Below are 16,407 nucleotides of genomic sequence, written 5' to 3' on the forward strand. Positions count from 1 at the left end.
TGCCTGAATACATATACATGGAGGAATTCTAGTTTTGTTGTTTTCCCGTAAATGTTACCTTAATAATTCTTTCTTTTTCCCATAACAATATGTCTTAGAGATCTTCTGTATCAAGGTGTTAACCTAGAAATATATTTCTTGGAGCTGGCATCTGTGGAGGGTTAGCTAGGATAAGGTTGAAGGTTATGGAACAGTCTTTAGCTGCTATAAGCAGAGCTGACTGGAGCTGGATCCCATCCCTGGCCTTGGCCCTATTTACACTGTCCTACAAGCAGCCATTCTAATGAGGCAGGAGCTTCTGACTAAGGAGTGAAGAGTCTCTGGAACAGCATAGGGCAACAATTGCTATGTCTTCTGTTTAAAGATTAGGATGTGAAATCTGGAGGTTTTTCCTTTTTTCTTGATCTCCATCATTCCTATACTATATAAAGAGCTCAATTGTGCTGATTGGGAGTATGCTGCTTAGGTCAGTGGTTTTGAAACTGCTCCATAGAGCTTCCATAGCACTTCTGCTGTATGAAAGTATCTGAATGGATGAGCCTCTCTCCCTGGCTGCTCTGGGCAGCTCCTTACTTAGCTCTTTTATGTATCGGGCTTCCACTAGTTACTTGTGGCCAAAAATGTTAGCATTGTTTTGATAGAAGAACTTGAGAACTCAGGCTTAGCATGTCTTACTTAGCAGGTAGCATGGTCATTTTTTTGTCCTTCATGCTATCCAAATTGGCATTTCTTAAACTTAACAGAATGCACACCATCATAATGTTCTTTAGCCATAATTGGTCTAAAATGGCTCTGCCTCTTGAAGTATCGACCTTGCTTAGATTATGCATTTAGAGATAATTTTCTTTAATTAGGAAATGAAACATTTGAAATCAGATTTTTCTTGACATTAAAGGGCTTAAATTCTTGCTTGAGGGATCTTATTATGCAGTTGCATTTCTATCTTCTGTAGTCTAGGTGATCTGTAATGGATCCTGACACTGTCTGGGGTACAGTAAGTTTGTCATGCACATTTCCTCAATGGTGTCTTGTGGTTCAAGAGAGATGTGTGGGTCTCCTGTTACTGATAAGAAGCTGAAGCAGAGTGGCAGCTTGACCAATGCTACAACCACTAGGAGGTGTGGTCAAGATTGACTCATGACCAGCTTTGCAGGAAGCCACCTCAAAGAGTTTCTTTATATTAAGGAAGAAGAAAAGAGAACTCTTATGGGGCTGTTATATGATGGGGTAGAAATGGGAGTCTTCGGGGACTACCTGCCCATAGTCATAAATAAGAATTAAGAGACAGAAAAGTTAGTCTTTGTACATCTTCTGATGCACATATTATTGCTGCTCTGACTTTTGAAAAAGAAGAAAGTCTTTTTTTTTTTTTTTTTTTTAAGAGACAGAGTCTTACTGTGTAATCCAGGCTGACCTCAAATTTGTGATTCTTTTGCTTCAGCCCCTCAAGAGCTGGGATTACAAGTGTTTATCACCAAACCTCCTGGCAGCTTCATCTTTTTTTATTTTTAAGCAAAAATATCTTTATAAAGTATTAAATGTTTTTTAAAATACAGAAAAGTGTCAAGTGGGAAAGAAACTAGCCTGCCTGTTGAAACATAGCCACAGTTAACATTGTCTTGTACTTCCTTTCTTTTTCTGTCTAGTCATAGGTTTAAGGGAATTTCTGGGTTTTTTTTACTGCACTCTTTTCTTCTTTTCCTCTCAGTTTGCCAGGCAGTACAGCAGGAATGAGCCCCTGACCTTTGCATGGTTACGCCGATACATCAAATGGCCTTTACTACCACCTAAGAATATTAAAGACCTAATGGATCTTGAAGCTGTCCATGATGTCTTGGATCTTTATCTGTGGCTAAGGTACCATACTTCTTTCTTTATATGCTCTTATTTTTCTAGGCAATAGGCCAAAGCAGAGGTTTTATGTTCACTCAAATTAGGTGCATATTTGCAACATGCTCTGAATTATGTTTATTTTCCATAAAGGCACTTAAGCCTAATTTATTCCAAAAACAACTTCAGGAGTTCTTGTGGTCTTGTTAAGACAGCCAAGTGGGAAGGACCACTAGACCCTTGCTACTCAGAGTGGTCCTTGAATCAAAAGCATTGGTATCACCTGGGAGCTTTTTAGAATTAAAGAATCATAGGCTCACCTCAGACTTAATTAGAGTCTGCATTTTAACACGATCCCAAGCAGTTCACTTTGACATTAGCATTTGAGAAGGCCAAGGAGGGGCGTGTTCCCCTTGGAGAACATTAGAGTCTCGAGGTAGAGCACTGGCCCATCCTCATACTAACATATTCCTCAGGTGTGTCAGGGCAGGGACAAAGGTTGAGCAAAGACTTGGACAGACTTTGTAAATAGAGAACTTTGAAATTAACCAGTGTCAACGTGCAAGTATGTTGTTGAGATTGGTTCAGAGCTGTTACTATAATGTATTTTGTCCTTTTCACAGCTACCGGTTTATGGATATGTTTCCCGATGCCAGTCTTGTTCGAAACCTCCAGAAAGAACTAGATGCCATTATTCAAGATGGTGTGCACAACATCACCAAACTCATTAAAATTTCTGAGACACATAAGCTATTGAATTTGGAGGGCTTGCCACCAGGGAAGCAGTCATGTTTGTCAGGAACCTTAAAGAGCCAAGCAAGAAGGACACGCAGTACCAAAAGTGCAGGGAGTAAAGCTGCTGTGCCCCCTGACCCCCATGTTGGGGAGATATCCCTTGCTTCCAGGTTGGTGCAGCAGGGACTCCTCACTCCAGACATGCTGAAGCAGCTGGAGAAAGAATGGTTGACACAACAAACCGAACACAGCAAAGAAAGAACGGAGTCTGGGGTTTACTCAAAAGGGACAAGAAGAAAGAAGAAGGAACCCAATTCTGATTAGGTGTTTTTGTTTTTTTAATTTTGCAAATAAAAATCTATTTTAAATCCTTTTGCTCATATGAATTACTTCCTTCTTATGGCTAGCTTGTACTTGGTTTTTTGCACAGAAAATGAACTCTTAAAGATGACAAACTACTCTTTGTTTGAACATTTAAAAAATAATGTAATGTCTTAGAGATTTTATTTAAGTTTTTATACAATAGTCATTTGTAGGATAGCTCTGAGGGACTGCACCATAAGGAACTCTGCACAGGAATCAGATCAGTTTGGTGAAATGCTCAACCCATTTCCTGCACCATTGCTGAAGATGTCATGGATGGAACTCTGGCAAACATTGCTGTCTCTTATACCATATACCAGAGGCTGCTCTAGGAGCTGGAAATAACGCAGTAAGCAAACCAGAGTCCTGCCCTCCTGGAGCTCAGATTTTGGTAGGAGAGATGGGAACAACCTAACAAAAACTCCGTGAGGGCTGGGCTGTTGTCTGTATAGTTCACTGCTGTATCCACAATGTCTGGACTATAGTGGAGGCACAATCAGTCTTCAAAATGAATGGCTAGAGTTGTAGAGATAAATAGTAGAGAGAAGAAGAGTGAGGAAAGAGAATGATGAATGGTAGCAGTGAACTGTTTTACATAGGTGGTCATCCCTGTCCAAGGGCTAGTCTGATGTATTGCAGCCTCTATTTTTCCAACAAAGTTGTCCACCCAGGTAGAAAACATCTAAAAGGAGTTTAAAGGTGTCAGATTGGAGGTGGGCAAACCTGGTTCAGCCTTTTTCCTCACTAGCAGCTTTTTGACCTTGCCCTCACTGGTCTTGGTCTCTGCCTCTGAATTGGCTCTGAAGGTGGAAAATTGCGCTTCTTAAAGTTGTTGGGGGTGGGGAGTTAAATAGGATGATGTGCTGACCCACAGCAAGTGTTTTCTAAACAAACCTGAAGGTTTGGTTCACTTTGTCTGTAAATTGACCCCTTAGTTCATTCTGAGAATTGAACTGATTTCTTGAATAGCTGCTGGATTAGACTGACTGGCTCAAATTAGGTCAGGGAACAGAGACAGATTGGCCAACATAGTCATCTCTCAGTTTTCCTTGATAGTTCAGAGTCAAGATGACATTTCATTTAACTGTGATGATTGTCTTTATTCTTTGGACCTTTGCATTTCATGGAAATTAAGGCTGAGCAGGCGCACTCACTGTTTCTCCCTTGCTTGTGGGTAGAAGGGTGGTGAAATGCCTGGAAAGCTGAATTTCTTTGGATAAATCTGTGTTTGGGCAACTCTAGCTTCTAGAATTTGCATTCTTTGGGTTTGGGATATAGCTCAGTGGTAGAAGGCTTATATAAGCAAGGCTCTGGGATCGATCCCTAGGACCAAGAGAATTTGCTTTCTTCTCTGCAACTTACACCATAATAGGCAGCCATTCTTGCCAGATGGTTCCATGAAATATCCGTGAACTGAATTGGATAATGAATTTGGTTCCATTATATCTAAGTGATAAGACATATAACTAAGAGTGTTGTTAATTCTTGAATTTTCTTCAGTTGGAGGCCAGAGTTGGTTAATTGGGAGAAGATGCTGAGGCAAGGCTCTTACAAATATGGGCAAGTTAAATGTTTATAAAGCCCCAGGTAAGAGAGGTGGGGGGAAGGGGTACTGCAAGGGAAGGGCTGCTGGAACATTTAGCTGAAGAATGTTAGCTAAACAGTGATAAATAGTTTACTCTTTCACCTTTTTGGGGACAGGAGGGCACTGTGGTTAAGTAGAAGAGACTAAAACAAGATAACATCAGGGAAGCAAAGCAGGAAAAATATAATGGGAGTGGCCCTGGATAAATCTCTGCAGTGTGCTAAAAATTGTCCCCATGAAAGCAGCCTGGTCTTCCTTCTCTATAAGAGTTTGACATGCCACTCATCTTTTTTATGGGTTTCTGTGCCACTGAGTTCCAGATGTGCATTTAATTATAGTCATGTTCCCCCTTTTCTAAAACAAAACTGGTTTTCTTTTTTCTGTGGCATTTTAATAGGTTTTGAAGTACTTGTCTGAAAGCCCTTCTTGGATAATTGTGGATTCAGCTGAACATCCCTCAACAGGAAGTTTGGACTGAGGCTCAGATACTGACCTCGGTTCTCTCACTGCAGACCTGGGTAATTTAGTGAAATGTGGTTAGAATATGCGCTAACTGGCTAGCATTAATACCCAATCGCGCCAACATTTTGTACATTTTATCTGTGGAAGAGTGAATTCTACAAAATGGCACTGGGTCCTTTGAAAATGACTTTGTTAATCACAGACATATAAAACTATCATTACAAACCATCAAAGTATCTCATGCCCAGACCAGAGTCTAATTATAATGCAGTCATTCTATGTGTGTCTAGCTCTTGAGATAAAATGAATATGCAAATGTCATAATGAAACCCTTCTGTACAACTAATATATTCTAATAAAAACAGAAAAAAAGGCCCATAAGGACATGAAAACAAACAAAAAAGATAAAATAAAAAGTTGTAGTTTCCTAAGAGGCAGGCAAATGAATCATGCTAAGACTTTCCTCCTCTTCCAAAGCCTTAGAATATATAAACTTGTACAGAAATGGCAATGTTTATAAGTGTGCTTCTGAGCAATTACTGTTTTCCAAACCTCTGTCATTGAAGACAGTGAGGCAGGTGAAAGACTATAGACAAAAAATGCTGGAGAAGAAAAAAAATTTTTTGTGGTACTGGGGATTGAACCCAGGGTCTTGCACTTGCTAGAAAAATACTCTTACCATTTGAGCTACATCCCCAGCCCTTTTGCTTTTGAGTTAGGGTCTCACTAACTTTGCCTGAGCTGGTCTTGAACTGGAGATCATCCTGCCTCTGCCTATTAAATAGCTAGTACTATAGTGTGTACTACCATGTCTGGCTGAAAAAACTTTTGAAGTAGGATCAGGCTTTGAAGATTGAATTTCAGAAGGCATTTTTGGCAAATTTGGGCAGAGTTGGCTCTTTAAGAATCTGCCTGCAGATTCAATATTACATGTTTTCTATTCACCGTAGGTCCTGGCAAAAGTCGTGCTTACAGAGGCTTGGGAAAGGTTTGTAACCCACCTGACTTCTCGGAATCACTATCTGACACACCTGTGAAGTACATAGAAATTGATAATTTCCTAGTGGAAGATCTTTTTTCACATGCCTGTAATCAGGTTGGGATCTTAATTTTTTTTTTGTGGCACTGGGGTTTGAACTCAGGGTCTCATACTTGCTAGTCAGGCACTCTATCACTTGAGCCACTCCACCAGCCCCAGGTTGTGATATTTATAAAAACTTTTAAAATTCCGTAAGTAATTATAATGTTCACCAAATTGCCTTATTTTTTCGTAACAGCCACAGTTTTATTTTCTTCAAATGTTTATTAGCATTATTACCCTTTTAAAACTGATTCAGGCCGGACATAGTGGGGTGTGCCTATGATCTCAGCACTTGAAGAAGGACAACCAGGCTGCATGGTGCCTATTTTAAACACCAAAACAAAACCCTGATAAACTGATGGATGTTGATCTGTTTGTACATAACTTTAAATGTGTAATATAAATTAAATACAAATCTCACTTAGAAATGAAAACTTTCCATAAGGGCTAGGGCTATAGATCAAGAGATCATGCAAGTGCAAGGCCCAGTGTTTGATCCCTCAGCCTTCCTAGTGCTCAGATAACAAGGTGTGTGCCATGACATCTGGCTCAATTCATTTTTGAGTGTAAAACTCTGCTAGGAATAAAAAAGTACTGTTTTGTTTGTTTGTTTTTAAGTGTTATATAGGTCCTTTTTAGTTTCTTCATTTCCTTTGTTGTTATTGTTTGTGGGACTGGGGCTTCACTTGAACCAAACCTCCAGTCCATTTTGCCCTGGTCCTTTTGGAGATGGGGGTCTCGACAACTATTTGCCTGGGCTGGCCCCTAGCTGCAATCTTTCCAATCCCAATCTCAGCCTCCCTAGCTAGGATGACAGGCATGAGGCACCAGTACCCAGCTTTTTTTGTTTTTTTTTGTGATTATTATCTTGTTCTTATCTCAGGGTTGCAATATCATGTGTTTCCTTGAAGATACTATAGTTTTTTGTTTTTGTTTTTATTTTTGGGTGGTACTGAGTGTTGAACTAGGTCCTCACTTGCTAGACAGGCTCTGAACCACAACCCCATCCTGATACTGGTTTCTATTCTAAGCTTTCTTTCAGAAACTTTCCTATATTCTTTCTAATTCTTCCTCTCTGTTGTCATCCTCCTCCTCTTTTACCTGTGGTGTTGTAAACTTCTCAAGTGTCTGCTGATCTTTAGCCATGTTCACGTTTGAAAAGAAGGAATGAAGCTAGTGGAAGTGCTGCTTACGGGTCATGCTTACCGACTTTTGGGTTTTGATGAAGGTTGCTTGATTGAATGGTAAACTCACTTTTTTAGTGTATGCTCCAGATATATCTGTAGGTTTGTTTTTTTTTAAATAAGCTTTAAAAAAGTTTTAGAATAGTTTTACATTTACAGAAGAGTTGCGAAGATAGAGTTCCCTTACACATACCTGGCATCATGTTACATTAGTACAGTGACATTAGTGAACCAAGATTGATACATCTTATTAACTCAGGTCTAAAGAATGGCCTTTTTCTGTTCCAGGTTTCCTTCCAGGACATCATGTCACATTTATTTGTCAAATCCCCTTCGACTCCTCTAAATTGTGACAGTTTCTCAGACTTCTCTTGCTTTTGATAATCTTGGCAGCTTTGCATCATCTGTGTGTTTACATATATTAGAGATATATGTATATTCCATACAGTATCTCCCAATTGGGATTTGTCTGTTGTTTTTGTTTTATTTTCTTTATTATTTTGGGTGAGGGGAAGTACTAGAGTTTGAACTCAAGGCCTTGAGCTTGGTAGGCAGATGCTATACCACTTGAGCCACACCTCCAGCCATTTTTTGCTTAGGTTATTTTTCAGATAGAGTCTTGTAGTTTTTGCCTGGGCTGTGCCTCCCACAATAGCTGGGATTATAGAAGTTTACCACCACACCCAAATTATTTGTTGAGATGGGATCTTGCTAGCTTTTTGTGTGGGCTGGGTTGGCCTTGAACCATGATCCTCCTGATCTTTGCCTCTCAAGTAGCTGGGATTTCAGATGGTGAAATGCTGTGCCTGGATCCATCTGATGTTTTTCTGATGATTTGATTGAGACTGTGGTTTTGGGGGGGAGGTAAAGTATCATTTTTATCATATCACATCAAGAGTACATATCATCAACATGAGGTTTTACTGCTGATGTTGACCTTGATCAGCTGACTGAGGTAGTTTGCCAGGTTTCTCCATTTCAAAGTTACTATTTACCCCCTTTCCACTAATGAACACTTCAGAAAGAAGTCACTATGTCTAGTTATTATTCCACCTCTTTGAGGGTAACATAGCTACATAAATTATTTGGAATTCTTCTCCATGGGAGATTTGTCTTTTTTTCCCTACTAATATAATTTATTTAATTATTTATTGTCTATATGGGCTAAGGAAAATTTATTTTACATTTTGGATGTAATAATAACTTTTACTTTCTTGCTCAAATTGGTTATCATGAGCTCTTTCAGTTAACTTCTGTGTCCCTTTGTCATATCCGTATCATTTTGGTGCTTTTTGCTATCCATCACATCCTTTCTTTTGTAGGACCAAAGGGAAGCTTCACACTTTGAAGGTTTGCTGGAATGAAGTGATAATAAACAGATTAGTAGGAGGAAGAGGTGTAAAAATATGTCTGCTGTGCATGGGACAATCAGGAATGGGATTACCTAGTAACCCAGTAAGGTCCAGATGCTTGTATACTCTTTTTTCATAGTGAAGAGGGGATGGGGAAGGTGACATTTTGAGGGAGTAGTAAATGATTTTAGGTAAATGAATAAGTCTAATACTCAGACAATAGTAAGTGATTCTCTTTGGGAACAGAATGCACCTAGGAGATGGAAAATAGCTTGTGACAAAATCTGTCTAGGTGTTGATACATTATTTAATCTTCCTTGCAGATATGAGTTTATTTGATAAAAACTCAGGGAAGGGACAAAGGCAGTTATTTTCTCCTTTGATGTGTCTGGTCTTTAGGCAGATAAGGAACGTCAGAGTAAAGCTCTTCCAGCATCTGTAGCTCTCCAAGAGCCTTTAATTTAAAATGATCATCAGGCCAGGGGGTGTCATATTTTGAGGTGAAATTCCCTGGCTACTTCACGTTGTGTCCAGGATCATCATATATATATATATATATATATATATATATATATATATATATATATATATATATATATATATATATATATATGATGATATATATATATAAAATCTGTTTGGGGTTTTTTTGCAGAATGTTAGAAATCAAGATCTGGCTACTAGGTGTCTGTTGGTATAAAGTGTCATTGCTTTGCAGGGCCTCTTAGTTGGCAAAGGAAATATATATACAAGTCTGTGTATATACATGTATCTGCAAATATTTATATAAACATGCATATAGCCATCTATATCTATATGAAGCTAAACTTGAATTTATACCGATGTCCAGTAACACAGATTATCCTGTCTTCCCTTACTTGTCTGAACCCTCTCACTCCAGCAGTGAGAAACCTACTTCCTACCATCCACCATCCATGTGCTTAATTGTCCAGTACCAGTATACATTGTTAGTGGTTTCAGAATTGTTAGGTCATATTCTTGTGGAAAACAGCTTTATTAAGCAGAATGCACTGTTATATGCTATTCCTTCTGTTTTCAGTCTTTCTGAGTCCACACATAGCTAATGTTACCTAGGTCTTCCCTCACTTTTATAACAGAGTCTTCCTTCTTTGTTCTCCTTCTCCCCCTCCTCTTCCTTTTTCTGGCAGTATTGGGGTTTGAACTCAAGGCCCCAGGCTTGCTGTACCACTGAACCACACCCCCAGTCCTCACATATTCTTTTGTCGTAGTTTGTGTTAACATCCCTGACCTAAATTTTTTTTTTTAAATTCACAGGGGCTGCAGGTGTAGCTTAATGGTAGAGCAATTACCTCGCATGCACAAGGCCCTGGTTTTGATTCTCAACACCACACACACACATATCACATACATTAAAATTCATTTTCCATGCTGTAAGGTTCTGTGGGTTTTTACAAGTGTACAGTGGCATGTATTCACCTTTACAGTATTGTACAGAATAGTTTCATTGTCCTAGTTCCCACTCTTGGCCTCTGTGTTTATCTAACCCTCACCTGTCTCCAAATTGCTGGCACCCACTGATGTGTTTTGCCTTATCCACATAGGCAGGTTTTAAATTATTATTCTGAGGCCATTTAGTTTTATCAGAGGAAAAATGAGATTCCCAGTGAGGGGGAAAGGGACATTTGTGAATAGATGTCTGCTAGTGGAGGCTGGACAAAAAAGAGTGATTCAGGTCCTATTGTTCAATTTGAGGTCTTCACCTGGTTCCCTATGTTCAGTCTTATGTCGCACTCCCACTTCGTGTGGTGCCTGATGGCCCCAAGTCCAGGGGCTACTGGGTTCAATCTCTCTAGAGAATAAATGTCCAGTCTCCTGGAAGAGTAAAGAAGGGAGACCTTAAGACCTAACTGCTCTTTTATATACAGTAGACCCTTGGTATCCATGATTCTTTGGTTCCAAGGAGTCCACCACTGAAAAAAAACCCACAGATGTTCAGGATGCTAGAGTTTAGTGCTCTAAAATTACTCATATTTACCTATGCTGTGCAAATAGTAGGTCTGAGCATCCATCACATAAAACCACATGGAGTAGGTTACATTACTGTCACAAAATTACCTTTGTACACATTAATACTGCTCATCAAAAACTAGATCTTATTTCTTGTTCTTTATCAAATACTGTGAGTGCTTGATTCATTTTTCCTTTAATATTGCCCAACTTCTGCTAAAGACATGCCACCTTTCAACAAATCTCAAATTGCCAACTGTTCACTTAAATTTAGCACATTATATGCCTTTTTGGCTTGGGAAGATTGCTGTAACTTTTACCTTGCTCTTTTGGGCACCATTTGCTTTTGGGGAGATAGATTTTCACAAAATTAAGAATCACACAGTGATTTAAATACAACTGTTAATAATGAGGAACCGACTGAGATCTCTATCCATATCGGTGAGCAGAATGCGTGTGTGGAAATTAAAAATTTTTGTCATTGAAATTTCTTTTGATTTTTTAAAATGTATTATTATTTTTTACCACAGTTGGTCAAAACTGCATGTAATAAATCCACAAATAAGATGGGTTTACTGTAGATTCTGACCAATCTCCTGTTTTCAGTTCCATGTCTTGCCTTTCCCTTTTATTTTTGCTTTTTTTTTTTTTTTTTTTTTTGGTGATACTGGGGCTTGAACTAAGGACTTCACACATACTAGGCAGGAGCTCTATTGCTTGGGCCACTCCGCCAGCTTGTCCTTCCCTTTTAACCCAGGTAGCTAGCTAGGCCTTCAATTCCCAGTGATTTCTAGAATTTCACAAATGTTGATAGCTCATTTCTCAGTAGAATCACCCTGCCTAAGCACTTGGGTATCAGTGTTTCCTTTGCTAAGCCATTACTTCTCTGTCAGCTTTCTATTTCTAAAATTATGTTAAGATCTGTTATTGATCACTATTTCCTTTCCTTTCTCTGTCCTCTTGGGTTTATGTTTAACCAGAAGTCTTGTTTACTTTTAGAAGTTGGTTATTTGTGCAACTGAGATTGTAATTACGCTGAGAAATGTTTAACATATGAGTTGCGTATCCTTATATTCCTTGTCTTTCCTGATGGGTGTTTTGCAAATATGACTTTAAATGTACAGCCGTGATAAAAAAGAAATATTTGTGTCATAATTGCTCCATGAGCTGTCTTCTCTAATTCAGTAATAAACCTATAAAAATGGCCAGTAGCATTCTTTTGAAACTTGCTGAAGGTAGCATTTCTGATTCATTTGTAGTTGCTCCCATAGTGACACCATAGTAACTGTAACTACTGGCAGAGTTTAGAAGTTTCTACATTGATTTTCTTTTTATGGACATTTGTTCTCACACACTCTCATTCTTTTGCAGAAAGTCAAATACCAGCAGGTCAGAATGATTTATGTTTTGGACAACTTAACTTCAGACTTACCATTAAAAAGAATACAGTGCAGAATTCAAGATCTGTTTTATTTAGTATCATAAGCAGAATTTTAATAAAATACCTAACTTACTCTTTTAATCTTGCAAATGGAACTGGTGCCTTCTAATAGTTTTATAAAATGGATTGAAAGGACTGCACACATTTTTTTATTTTAGGGAACAAGTGATATGAAATGAAATAGGAATTTCATGAAGGGCCCCTGACCTTGTGAAGGTTTAGAGTCAGTTTAGAGTCAGGGCATGTTTTTAGTATGCCCAGTGTGGGCTGTGAGCCATTCCTTAACAAAGTGACCACTGAGATGGCTATGAACCCTATACAGATATGAACTTGGCTCTTTATCTTCAGGAAAGGCAGAGCCAAATGAGAACCAGGGCCCATGCTCTTTCCATTGTGCTACCCAAGGCTTTTCCTGGATTTCCAGTCTATGCCCCAAGTTTTGCTGTGCTTTGCCTCCAGGTTTATGAGAGCCAGCACAGAGCAACTATGAAGCATGACAGAAGCCAGATTGCCCACACTTGAATCTCTGTTCCACCAAGTATCAGTGGGTTCTGAACCTCTGCTTCTCCAACTATAAAATGGGAGAATGATAGTTGTTGTGGGAATTAATACTGTAAAGAGCCCATAAGCATCAAATAAGTGCTAAATAAATAGAATTTTAGGGCTGGAGGCATGGCCTCAAGTGGTAGAACATCTGCCTGACAAGTGCAAGGCCCTGAGTTCAAACCCCAGTACTGCCAAAAAAAAAGGAAAGTTTTATTGGACTCCTTGATCTTTCTACCATGTTCAGTACTTAAAATCAAGCAGATACCATCTTTGGGCCCGGCCAAAGGGACCTTTAGATTAAAGTAGAGTTCTGTGAAAATAGAGGTGAGAGAGTTTCCCTTCCTACAAGAGCTTTGGCTAGGTGGGGAACATGCATTAGCTGAAATATCACTTGCAGTGACAGCCCTCACAGGTGGGTTCTTAGGCAAAAGCTGGCTTTATAAGACTTATACCCCAGTATCTTCGAATAGCACCAGAGAATTTTAATAAGAGTAAAACATTCCAAGGGTTGGATTAGAATAATCAGATGAGGAATGATAAAGTAATTAATTATTTATCTTGATTCTATAAAATGAGATGAGCTAAATGACCCCCAATGCATGTGAGCTTTACTAATCAGTAAACGTCTTCGTTTGCTCAGCTAACTCACACGTGGAGTGGAGCTATAATGTGCTTAGATTAAAAGCAGAGGGCTGAGACGTGGCTCAAGAGATAGAGCACCTGCCTAGCGAGTGCGAGATCCTGAGTTCAAACATCAGTGCCACCAAAAAAAAAAAAAAGTTGATAAACTTGGAGTGATGTCAACAGAGGAAAAGCCTATGGTGTCATCTGCCTGATTAAAACTCCAAAGGCTGCCTGTCTGACTCACGGAAGCAACCCGGAGATTGCAGCAACCTTTTTTTATGGCTTTGTTTCCTCCTGCCCACTGGTCATTATAGGCTCATATCCCCATGTTGAATAAATCAACCCCAGTTGGTGCCATGTGCACTGCAGAGGTTACTTTTTAATGGGGGAGTTAAGACAGGTAATGTTAACATTCGTGGGCAGGTGAGCTGTCCTAGGGTATTACCCTCGGCTGATGCAGGCAAGGCCTATTTTAGAATACTGGTCATTCTGCTGGGTTGGGGGAACTGAATGGTTCTGAGAACTGAAGGTTAGCCTCTGTTTGCTTATGCAACAGTAAAGGAGTTGAAAGTCATAGTTTGAGGGATAAATAGACAGAAAAGGATAGGGGTTCTCCATCTGGGAGGCTGGGATGTCAGTCTGAGAAAATATCTGGAGTTATTTTAATCAATTCCTGCCCCCTGCATTTCGGGGCTTCTGAGAAGCAGCTGTGGAAGGTCCCCTGCTCGGGCAATCATTCAGTCATTGTTTTGATTAATAAGATTGAGCTGTAGAAAGGCAGACAAAGCTGAGACTGTTAAGCTGACCAGGACACATTTTATTCAGAGGCCACTTGTACTGAAGACCAGGTGCCATGCAGGAGCAAGAAACCCTGGGGTGCCCAGCAGACTTGTTACCATCTAGCTGTTACTAATTTTATGGCGCATTTGAGTAGTATTTGGAGTCAGGAATTTTCTTTTTCAGGAAAAACTTTCCCTGTAGAATATCTCTATATTTAGCTTTCCAAGTAGTTGAAGTTCCTAACAATAAGCCAACAGAAGGCTATTAACAGTTGTCAGTCAAGCGTTGCACGGAGAGAGAAGCATTTGAGAGTGTTATATGTTGGTTAAGAGCTAGGCTCTGGAATCAAACTCCTGGAATTGATTCCTGGCTGAAGCATTTATAAGCTTTATGATTTTTGAGTAAGTCACTTAACCTTTCTGGGCCTCAGTTTTGTTGTCTACAAAGTGGGTCTAGAAAGTGCTCTGTCCATGTTTGCTGCTGTTAACACTGTTCTTATTGACTTCGCTAGCCAGCCAGTGACTGTGGGAAGTATGCAAGGTTTATTATTCCCACACATTGGCCTGTCTCGGGGTCCTCACATCATGTATGATGAGTGAGATAAGCAAGTAAAGCAAATATCTCAGTGACCAGAAACCTTTCCCACCTGCAACTTAAGTTTTTTTTTTTTCCTTTAGTAGCAGCTTCCCAGTAAGTCCTGGTTGATTCTCTCTTAATGCATTTTTTTTTCCTGAGTCACTGGTTGTCTGGCTTAGCATTGTGAATAGATAAACATTTATTGATTGTTTTTCATTAACCATGGGCTGTTAGCTAAGAGATCTGATCTGTCACAAATGGAGGAATTTGCCTCAACATTTTTGGAATCTCTCTGATCAGGGCAGTTTAGTCTTAAGTAAGACAATACTCAGAGGACCAGAGAGTCAAGGAGTTATTTCACTGGGTAGAAGAGAAAAAGAGTAAACACGAGGAAAGCCTGGGACTGGAAATGTGTAGAGTAGCTCCACTGGTTGAAAGTTGGCTTTGTTCAGTTTCCAACTTCTCAGAAGATTTTCCTCGGCTGAGTGAGTTTGGTGGAGCACTGGCCTGAGAGTGTTGCTCAGCAACAAGATTTTGAGGCACTCAGTTCTCAAGAGGCAAGCAACCCATCAATTCCTGGCTTCCCCCTCACCGGCCCTCAACTACCATCAGAGCCTCCTGTTAGACAATTAAGTGTGTGGCGGAGGGAGGGACCAGAGACGGGCGAAGTTTAATCATTGAACCAGGCAGGCTGGAAGTATTTAGTCCACAGCACCTATCTCCTGGCCTGAATTGGAAGTGTGCAGCTCTCTGGAGAGGTGGGAGTAAACATCGCACAGAAACCTCTGCCAATCTCAGGAGAAACCAAAATTGGGGACCATGTTTGCAGTGCACTTGCTGGCGTTTTACTTCACTAAGCTGAAGGAGGATCAGATCAAGAAGGTAAGAACTCCCAAAGTCCTCACTGACAGAATCAAGTGATTCTCTGACTACATCAAAACAGATTTAGTGGCTGGGTTGTAACTCAGTGGTAGAGCACTTGCCTAGCATGTATAAGGTCCTGGGTTCAATCCCCAGCACTGCAAGAAAAGAAAGAAAAAAAAGACTTATTAGAAAAGATACTAGGAACCTATGAATGAGTAAAAACTTAAAGAGGAAAGAGGAAGTTAATTTCCCACACCCCTCATCATTGCATCACTGTTCTGAACCTTGAATTCCAGTCAGAACTTCCTGGCAGATACCAGCTCAGATGAAGAGCAAGTCTTTACAAAACTTGAACAGGTTTGGCTCAGGGATCTTTGGAGAAAAAGAACACAATGGAGAAGAGTCATTTGGAAGGAAGTTTTAAGAACCTTTGAAGCAAGTCTAATTATTCATGTATTTGAAAGCATATAAAATATGGGCACTAAAAAGGATGTGAGTTTTATTTATTATTTTACTTTTTGGAAAAGGGGTCTTGGTATGTAGCCCATGCTGGCCTTGAACTACTATACTTAAATCACCTGCCTCAGCCTCCCAAACAGCTGGGATTACAGGGTGTGCCCTATGCCTGCCTAGGATATGAGGGTGTTGGAGGTTTTGGGGTTTTTTCCAGGGTTTGAACTGGGATGAATTTTAATGAATGATTATGAAAATATTTATTGTTAACATGTAAATATTGCAGTGGTGTACATTAGTTTGTGATTTTGCCCCAGGAACTAGTCTAGAAAATTCACTCTGAGGTGGGCTAGCTTACTAGGCTCATCAGGATTCTCTCCTGGCAGCCTGTCCCACTGATCATGCTGGCTGGCTGCCTGGGCGTGTAGCATCGCTCAGTTTACAGATAACAGAAGTCATGCTGGCAGATAAACTCAGCTAAATGAAATGAGCATCAAACCTAAGTCAGTGGATGCCTCTTTCAGCCTTCTTTCCATTTACCA

General features: G+C 39.8%; 2 protein-coding genes across 4 annotated transcripts in view; both read left to right on the plus strand.

The window, feature by feature from the left end:
* Supv3l1 (Suv3 like RNA helicase) overlaps positions 1–2,951 on the plus strand; it is a 28,813-nt gene extending 25,862 nt beyond the window's left edge. For both annotated transcript variants that reach the window (XM_074079035.1, XM_020161968.2), the window contains exons 14-15: positions 1,709–1,857; positions 2,454–2,951. In XM_074079035.1, coding sequence (XP_073935136.1) covers positions 1,709–1,857; positions 2,454–2,889 — 585 coding nt within the window. In that variant the 3' untranslated portion in view covers positions 2,890–2,951. The remainder of the gene's footprint in view (positions 1–1,708; positions 1,858–2,453) is intronic.
* A 12,165-nt stretch (positions 2,952–15,116) lies between these two features.
* Positions 15,117–16,407, plus strand: part of Hkdc1 (hexokinase domain containing 1) — a 65,065-nt gene continuing 63,774 nt past the window's right edge. For both annotated transcript variants that reach the window (XR_012449733.1, XM_020161555.2), the window contains exon 1: positions 15,117–15,430. Coding sequence is in view for 1 of the 2 variants with exons in the window: in XM_020161555.2 (XP_020017144.2) it covers positions 15,368–15,430 (63 nt within the window). In the remaining variant the exon portion in view is untranslated. The remainder of the gene's footprint in view (positions 15,431–16,407) is intronic.

Source organism: Castor canadensis, chromosome 7 (assembly GCF_047511655.1).
Source record: "Castor canadensis chromosome 7, mCasCan1.hap1v2, whole genome shotgun sequence".
Lineage (NCBI taxonomy): Eukaryota > Metazoa > Chordata > Mammalia > Rodentia > Castoridae > Castor > Castor canadensis.